The following is a 9,692-nucleotide window of genomic DNA, read 5'->3' on the forward strand; positions in this document are numbered from 1 at the left end:
TGTGGATAATCTGAACTGCCGTTTGGTGCATAAGCACAAACGACAGTCAGAACCCGTCCCCCCACACGTAGGCGGAGGGAGGCCACCCTCTCATTCACTGGGGTGAACCCCAACACACAGGCACCAAGTTGGGGGGCAATAAGTATGCCCACGCCTGCTCGGCGCCTCTCACCAGGGGCAACTCCAGAGTGGAAGAGTGTCCAGCCCCTCTCAAGGAAACTGGTTCCAGAGCCCGAGCCATGCGTAGAGGTGAGTCCGACTATTTCTAGCCGGAACCTCTCAGCTTCACACACCAGCTCAGGCTCCTTCCCCACCAGTGAGGTGACATTCCACGTCCCAATAGCCAGCTTCTGTAGCCGAGGATCAGACCGCCAGGGTCCCCGCCCTCTGCCACCACCCATCCCACATTGCACCCGACCCCTTTGGCCCCTCCCACAGATGGTGAGCCCATGGGAAGGGGGACCCATGTCTCCTCTTCGGGCTGTGCCCGGCCGAGCTCCATGGGTAAAAGCCCGGCCACCAGGCGCTCGCCCGCGTGCCCCACCTCCAGGCCTGGCTCCAGAGTGGGGCCCCAGTGACCCACGTCCGGGCAAGGGAACATTAAGTCCGTTTATTTTTCTCATCAAAGGGGTTTTTGGGCTGCACTTTGTCTGGTCCCTCACCTAGGACCTGTCTGCCATGGGTGACCCTACTAGGGGCATAAAGCCCCTGACAGCATAGCTCCTAGGATCATTGGGACACTCAAACCCCTCCACCACAGTAAGGTGGCAGCCCAGGGAGGGGGTAGAAAAATCTAACCGAGTTAAGTCAGGTCCTCTGGACGGTTTATTTTTATTGAAACGTTTCGTCTTTCATCCAAAAGACTTCATCAGTGTGAGGAGCCACAACAAACTCAGTCTTGTAAATAGCTCTTCTCATATGGGTCAACCAGTTTGATGGTGCTCAGGTGGTTCCTGTATTCCACCCTCTCCCCCACCGACTCATTTGAGGCAGTCATGGCCAAAGTGGTCTAAAGCACAGTTTAAAATCCAGAGGACCTGCGAGGGTCGCACACTGACTGGTCTGAGTCAAGTAAGTGGAAGTGGACCTTGAACATCCCGGAACAGGCTGGATCAACGACAGGAGTTGAGTTTTGATCAGTAAATGGGTCTGAGATCGTGGCATTTGAAGTTTCAAAATATTTTCTCTGTGCTTTTCATATTTAATCAAAATTTGTCATTCTAATAAATATACATTAGAATATACACAGAGAAGGTCCAACATTGAAGTTGGCCTCTGATTCAAGCTTCTCAGCCAGTTGGGTAAATTTCACAGTTTTTTGTGCATTTGGACTATTATCAGCTTTAGTTCAAAATATATTAATACTTCAAGTTGACAAATTTGAAATATTGTCATATTCAACTAAAAATCAGTCTTGAACTGATTGTAATAAACACAGTTTTACTGTGTGAAATATTTTTGTTGTAGAATAAACAAAGGCCCATTCTAGTGTCTTTTTAGCCTTAAGACCACTTCACATCAAGTCTAGTTCCAAACCCACAATATTTTTTGACAAGTCAAACTGGACATACACTAAATGTATATGATCAGTTTAAGAGCTCTGATTTATTTATTTTAAGTTCTTTAGGACGTTTCAAGAAAAGATGCAGTAATAAAAACAGATTGAAGCAGAGAAAGAGGATGACTGAAGACGGATTAAAACCTACTGTTTTTGAACAGAGGAAGGTAAAACATAAATTATCAAAGCAAAAAGTATAGTTTGAAAATAATTTCACCATAGAGATGTAGACCTCTCTGACAGCTTGAAAGGCAAACAAAATTTCCAAAATGCACACTGTATTTTAAAAGATTTGTCTTTATTGTAGCAAATGAAATATATTTAACCTGGAGTGGATGGTGGAAATGAAAACTGGAAAAGCCCTTATGACTCCTACAGAAACGTAAGAAACTTGCCTGAAAAAAAAAAAGCCAATATATATTTTTTTTAACTTAAAAAAAAAATCGAGCAATTCAACAAATCTTCAACCTATTTATACATTTTCAGTGAGTGAGATCCCCATCCGGTCACAGAATTTGACGAGTTGCGGTTACACCGGAACCGAATCGTCTGGGAACAAATGTTTAGCCGAGAACGGAACAAAAAAACAGGAGGACCGGAAGTTTTATCTCCACCGTTATTTGTGAAGTAATGTTTGCAGTTGAAATTACGTTTTCTTTACAAATAAGAGAAAAGTCGTAACATATGGACTCCAAAGGACCTTTGCTTTATGCAGTATGTATATATGCCGTTTAACTTTACTGGTTGCTATGACAACGTTTATGTATGTTTTAGACAGCCTGGTTGCTAATCCAGTCGAAGCTATTAGCATCACGACTGTGGCGACATTTTTACATCACATGATCACATGACAACAAAGGGTTCATGGACTTTTTAAACCTAACTTTCTTTTCCAGTTTTGTCGTGTTTTGTTTTTTCTATCTATGTAGATTTTTTTGCTTATATATTGGACTTCCTGTACGTAGTAAAGGTGTAAATAATACCTGATTTTAGATCCTTCTTTACTCACCTACACAAATATATGGACAACTTGCAACATATATTTATGGAAAGGAAAACTCAGAGAGAGCAATGTTTTTTTGTACAATACCCAATCCATGTTTTTTTTAATGTTGCTAGCATTTAGTGCTAACTACATCTATTTGATATCTATTTAAGGTGTACATAATGGTATTTTATTGAGAGCTTGGCTCACTTTCTGAAAATCCTGCTCCCATACCATCAATAGACATGGGATGGGGTATTTATTTAGCCTGAGAAAGAAATGGGTGTCCGAGTTGTGGTTTAAGTTGCTCACCATGACAATGTGTTGATGTCAGCATGCAGGTCCATCAGGAGACATGACTTTGAGCACAGAGGAAGACTCATTAGTGGAAGGCCCGCTGATCTCTGCCGATGCCCTCCACTCTGCTATCAGGAGAGAGTTTCAGACCATACCAACAACCTGCCCTGCTGGCCTGCTGTCTCTGCTGCATGTACAATATTCAAATTAGTATTTTTTATCAGTCATTGTTATGATTTACGTGCCTTCTATGCTGTAAATGATGTCATTCCTTTCAAAAATGAGTTGCCAAACCATTTAAAGCAGAAATGCCAATTTTTTGCTCATTCCAGCTTTCCTAATGTAAAAATTTGCCCTTTTTGTCTGTATCAAGCTACGCATTACTTTTAACTGTTAATATTTAATTTAATCAAAAGTATAATTGGCGTTTTTAGTGCTGGATAATTAATAGGCAAAGTTGTAGGAATAACACTGACATTCATTTAGAAACTACAGGTAATCAATTTTTAAAAATAAATGTGTTCAGCTAAAGTCACTGGCTTTATCTGCCTCTTGTTTTCTTGTATTTTTCAGGTACTGTATGTTATATTCTCGACATGTGTTGCTCTGCTGTGTGTGCTGAAGTTTGGCCAGGAGGAGGTGTGCACAAACATTTTGCACGGTGTGCAGGGTGACAGCGTCATTGTGTTCGGGAAGGTGTTTTTGTGGGTGCTGATGTTGTTGTTCAGCATTTGGATGCAGCATCACCACACTCGAGTCCGCAGCAGAGGATACCTGCAGTTTTACAGACGGACTCGGAGACTGAAGCAGCTGCCGTTAATTCTACACTCGATAGGTACAACAACACAAATCATGATCCCATATCTCAGTAGACTGCTTGTTGTAGAAGTTATCCACAAGGTGGCAGTGAAATGTTGGTTTTTTTTGTTTGTTTGAACAGGAAATGTTCTGCTGCTGGCACTGCTGGCCATGAAATTACCACAGAATTTACACATGTACCTGATGCTCAGCATTCTGGGGTTGGAGCTCTTGGTGGCTCTGCCTTTTCTGGTCTACTACACAGGTAAACTGTTATTGCTTGTCCTGACACATGCTCAATAATCCAGATAGATAAATTTAATCAGGTCCTCTGGACGGATTCTTCATCTTCAACAAGGAGTATCCATCTAGAGGACCTGGCTTAACCGTGCTAGATGTTATTGCTTATATTTTAATTTCTAGAAGGATTGAAACTTGACTCTTTTCAAACAAAGCTTGGGATTGAAACCATGCAGAAAAAAAAGACATTAAACAGTTGAGCATGTGCATGTATGTTTTTGCAAAAACAGCAGTAGGGAAAACATTTTTTCTGTAAGACAGCACACACCCACCAGCCTTTTGTAAACATGCATGTTCACAGAGAAATTTTGAGCTTAGTATGAACACTTCTGAAAAAGCTCATAATGAAAAATACAATTTGACTGAACGCTTAAAAAAACACCATGACACCGTCTGAATTCCACTTGCCTTCAGTTTGTCTTGTTGCTCCTGACTTTAAACTTGTAATGCTCATGAACGAAATGCTTTTTTCTGTAGACGCTGAGCGTCCACACGTGAATTAAACATGTGATCCAAGTATTACTCAAATACCGTACTTGCCGCTATACACGTCGCACCGGTGTATAACTCGCATCAGTCCAAATTTGTCTAATAAAGTGGACAAAAACAAAAATAAGTTGCTTTGCTGTATAAGTCGCATCTATTATGCGTCACCGCTGATGCGTCGCATTTGTTACGCATCACCACTCGGATACGTGGGCCAGTGTTGTGCCAAAATTTGTTTGGCTGCCAAATGGCGGCAGCGGGAGCTTGCACAGGAGGACTTTAACAAGAATTTAACAAGATTAACACTTAAAAACAATTATTTGATTGCTTGAAATTATAGCAAAGGTGTGTCTCAGTAGAACTTTTCCTTAATAAATGCACTTTAATGGTCAAATCAGCTGTGTTTCAAGAATCAATTCGCAGCTGCTGGAGTGCACAGAGGGAGGACTTGCTGTGCATTTCTTCGAAATTATAGTAAAGGTGTGTCTCAGTCTAACTTTTCTTTAATAAATGCACTTTAATGGTCAGATCAGCTGCATTTCACCTGGGCGACGTGGTGAAATGCAGCTGATTTGAAGTTTGCTCCAGAAGTTCCAGAGCGAGACAAAGGTGGCTTGGTATGGCAAGCCAAGTGTCTCATTAATAGCCACTTTTATCTATTAATGGGTATATCCTGATGCATGCTCAATAATCCAGGTAGAAAAATCCAAAAAAGTTCAATCTGGTCCTCTGGACGTTCAAAAAACAAAACAAAGCAAAAAAATTTAGAAACGTTTCGTCTCTCATCCAAGAGACTTCCTCAGTCTGAGGTGCTGTTTTCAGCTCAGTCTCTTAAATAGCACCATCTCAGAGTGGCTCAACCAGTTTGCTGCTGACAACCAAAACCAGCTGATCACATGCTCAAGAAGGACCATCAGCCTAACAATGGATCATTAGCACACTGATGGCTGTTTACTACTCACAGAGGGCTGAGTGATACTAGCAATCACAGCATTGTAAGAGGGGGACAGTTGAACCCGGAGGCCTCCACCCCTGTTTAATGATGGACGATTTCTTTTCACAAAGATGGCCTCCTTTACTCCTCTCTCAAACCATTGTTCCTCTCTATCCAGGATGTGAACATCTTCATCCTTGAAAGAGTGACCGCTGGCCTGAAGATGAGCGTAGACCGCAGCAGCAGCAAACTGGTTGAGCCACTCTGAGATGGTGCTATTTAAGAGACTGAGCTGAAAACAGCACCTCAGACTGAGGAAGTCTCTTGGATGAGAGACGAAACGTTTCTAAATTTTTTTGCTTTGTTTTGTTTTTTGTTTTTTTGATTGTCCAGAGGACCAGATTGAACTTTTTTGGATATTAATGGGTATGTTTACATGGACAAATGTAACCGGATCAAATGGCCGGTCGGAATAAAAGTGTGTCATGTAAACACTCCGTTCGGGTTATTTTTTGTGTATTCGGCGCGATCCGATATAATTTGTGATCAGAACGAAATGGGTGGTTTACGCCGATCCGAAACCCGATCGGTGCGCATGTAAACGCTTGATCTGTTCGTTTTTATCTGATAGTGAAAAACTGACCTGACTGCGCATGTGCGACTTTGCCATTTCCGCCTGGCTAACGCTAATAATATTAGCATGTCAGGGGAGCAAAACTGGTCGGTGAGCGACACAACATTTCTACTAGAAACTTTGAAAGAGCTCAAAATGATTTCTCTTACCTGTAGCTCAGTCAGGGAGTGCAGTAGCGTCTCCACCATCATTAAAACCTGTCGCGGGTCCATTTTGGGTGCTCAGGTTTGTTTACGTTCACCCCGGAAGTAGAACTTCTTCTTCGGTGTTTTTTTTAAGGAGTGTTTACCACTCTGCGCATGTCAGTGCTGTTGTTCAGAACAAAGCCCGCTGCATGTAAACGCTCGTCATGAACAGATTGTGCCCATGTAAACAATACATTTGAATTATTCAAACAACACATTTCAATCTGGTCAAAGAATTCTGCGCATGTAAACATAGCTATTGAGACACTTGGCTTGCCATATTACTCGAGGGCCCCCTAGTGGCTGAAAATGGTAGTGTTCAATATTTTCCTTGTCAGTATGAATGAAATTGTCAGATCTCAGCTAAAAATTGGTTTATAAATATTGGAAGAAACATATATTAGTCACTTCGGTGTACAAGTCGCAGGACTTGCACATTTATGCAAAAAGGTGCAAATCATATGCCAGCAAATAAGATATTAAGCACCATTACACATGTGATGATACTAAAGTTGTCCCTGTGTCCCACATCAGGCTGTAAAGGACACAATGGCACAAATCGTCCAGATCAGGACTATCCAACTGGTGGCCCGAGGGCCAAATCAGGCCCACGGATGAACTCAGTTTGGCCCACCATTGGTTTATTTTTTAAATAAAACTAGATTTCAAACCATAAAACAAACTTACTTAATGACAATAACTGCTGGATGTCCGGCCCCCGAGCTCTTGGCTTTCAGTAACTGTGGCCCCCTGAGCAGTTTAGTTGAATAGCTCTGGTCTAGAGGGCCAGAAGTGGTTCTTGGATCACACCAAAGTTCATGCTCATTAATCCAGGTATAAATCCAACAATGTTCAGTCAGGTCGTCTGGACGGTTTCTTTTTTTACTGAGACGTTTTGTCCTTCATTCAAAGGACTTTTTCAATCTGAGAAGCCACCAAACTGATTCCCACAATACTCCAAAGTGGAAAAAAAAAACAATTTGCTGGTGCTAAGATGGCCTCCAGGGCCCGACCTCTCCCCCGTCAACTCCTCCGAGACAGTCATGCCAAAGTGGTTCAAAACATCAAAGTTCAAAGGTTCTTGGATCATTTTCACCTGACCCTTAATGTCCTTACATTAAAAAAATAAGAAAGAGAGAAAAGTAAATTCTATGTGTTTGAGATAAGGTTATCGTTGTAGAAAAATAAGACTCATTCATTCATTCGACCTTTATTTATACAGGTTAGTCTCATTGAGTCACGAGGTCTCGTTCACAAGAGAGACCTGTTTTAAACAAACAACACGGAAGAGGTAACACAACAATAAACATTCATATAAAAGGATATAAAATGAAAAATAAATAAAAGAAGTGATATAAAGCAAAGCAAAACAAAAAACTCACTTATAAGACGCAGATAGTTTCTGTGTGTATTAAAACAGTTGTCCTGTATAGTTCCTATCCGTTCAAGGTTTAATGTGCGGTCATGCAGCTCTTGCTGATGAGTTTAGTTTAAAGGAGCACTATCTAACAATCTCAGACAGATTCTACTGCTTGGATTTGTCTTCTCCCTGGGATAAGACACACAACTAGAACTGGAACTACTAAACAAATCCCTGTTTGTTAGTTCCAGTGGTCATTCTGTTCTGCTGTGGACTGTGGCTGTTTTCTGCAGAGACACACACCCTGCAGATTACACGAGACACAAACTACCCCCACTCTGTTGGAGCAGATTTGCATCACAACACTTGCCCTTTTGCAACTTAACAGCATGACAATCAACCACTCAGCTCCATGTGCATCTTCTGCTGATTCTTTGCTTCAAACCTCTCTGGATGATACCCGTTCTTATCTGTGTGTGTCCTCTTCTTTGTGTTGGAGATCAGGAACGAATTGGTTAAGTTTAGTTGAACTCCATTCAGAAAATTTGGTGTGGTCGAGCAGTTTTGTTGAATATAACAAAATATCATAAAATTCTCCTTTTTTTTAAGTGTCAGTATAAAACCCCTAATTCTGCTTTTATTCACTTTATTTAAACTTGTGGCTTAGGTCCAACAAAAAACTGTGGAAAAAGTGATTCATTTAGAGTTGTGTAAATGACACGACTCCAACAAATCCATCAAAATTATGGTATAGTTTTGATTTCATCGTCTCGAACACTAAAGACATTGTTGCGTTTGGATGACTTAATTAACAAACATATAAAAGGCAGTTTGCATATTTTATTTCCTGATTGTATTTTGTCTGATGACTACATGTTTGCAGTCCCACCTGAAACTTGTGTTATTTAAAATCTGTTAATGCAATACACTAGAAGTTAAACACACCACAAATAAAAGTACAGGATTCTTATGTTCTTACAGTATAAAATACTAATGCACTTAAATGTACTTTTTAGGATTGTATTGAATAAAACAGCTAACATGCTCAAAGTTATTCACATGGTATCTGTCATGATGTCGCCTGGTATGGCTGGTATTAGGAAAACTTGTGTTCAGATGTTATCACAGTTTTTCCAAAAAGTTTTTAGATTTAAATTCAAAATCTTGTTTTGGAAACTTTGAGTTTAAACTTAGTTTGTTCAAATCAGAAGTGCTTTGTAATTAGTTTGTAAAATATAGTTTTACCTTTTTTATTAAGGCTTTAATGGCACAGTTGACCTTTTGATGAAATGCAAAGTTCATCTTAAAGTTTGACTCGTTAGAATGATGATTGTCTGTAAACAATGACTCTTTCCAAGTTGACCTACATTTATTTTGGGTGCAGCTGACCTCAGCTGTTAGATGCCACTTCAGAGGATGTTGAAAATGAAACATCTATTTTGAAAGGAAGCCCATATTAAAAGTGTGTTTGGCAGCTGAAGGGCACAGATTTCAGGTGGAGATACCAGTGAACCAAGGGGAGAAGATAAGAACCACAGAGATTAAGGTTTTAGCCAAAGGGTTTCTCTCTGCCCCCTCCCACATGCATTGTCTCTGTGTTTACAGTGTTTCTGACCCAACATGTGGGTGGGGGTTTCTGTCCTCCTGCTCAGAACAATGACAACCACACAAACTAATAAGTACAGTCGTCTAGATGCAGCGTTGAGGTGACATCAGTGAGATCACAGTAAAAAAACAACCTTTTTGCTGAAAATATAATGCCTGCAGCTATGAAGTCCGTACAGGAAGGCCTCATTCAACATTTCCTTGAAGTGCGTACTGATTGGTGTGTGTGTTTTGGGTTTTCCGTAATTTTCATTCTTTTAACATGAACGCTCTCGCCTATGTAGAGCTTCATACACATCAAAGCCTTGCCACAGCCTTCAAAGGCTCAACTCTTTCTTCTGCCTGGTCAGAAACATTTTAGTGTGAGCACTGCGGGGCATGAAGCGCACACGCACACACACACACACACACACACACACACGGATTCTGATTCCTCTAGTAGATCACACACAAACTCAGACATGGATAAGCAAAGCTAAGGCAAAAATGCCCCAAATATATATCTATATATATATATATATATATATATATATATATATATATATATATA

The 9,692-nt window shown here is 40.7% G+C and overlaps 1 protein-coding gene across 1 annotated transcript in view; it reads left to right on the forward strand.

The window, feature by feature from the left end:
- The first annotated feature begins 2,129 nt into the window (after positions 1-2,129).
- The window catches only part of tmem192 (transmembrane protein 192), an 18,484-nt gene continuing 10,921 nt past the window's right edge, over positions 2,130-9,692 (forward strand). Inside the window, exons 1-4 of the mRNA XM_037690487.1 lie at positions 2,130-2,272; positions 2,878-3,033; positions 3,414-3,675; positions 3,781-3,903. Of these exons, the coding sequence (XP_037546415.1) occupies positions 2,243-2,272; positions 2,878-3,033; positions 3,414-3,675; positions 3,781-3,903 (571 nt within the window). The 5' untranslated portion in view covers positions 2,130-2,242. The remainder of the gene's footprint in view (positions 2,273-2,877; positions 3,034-3,413; positions 3,676-3,780; positions 3,904-9,692) is intronic.

Source organism: Nematolebias whitei, chromosome 16, assembly GCF_014905685.2.
Source record: "Nematolebias whitei isolate Nwh7 chromosome 16, NemWhi1, whole genome shotgun sequence".
In the NCBI taxonomy this organism is placed as follows: Eukaryota; Metazoa; Chordata; class Actinopteri; order Cyprinodontiformes; family Rivulidae; genus Nematolebias; species Nematolebias whitei.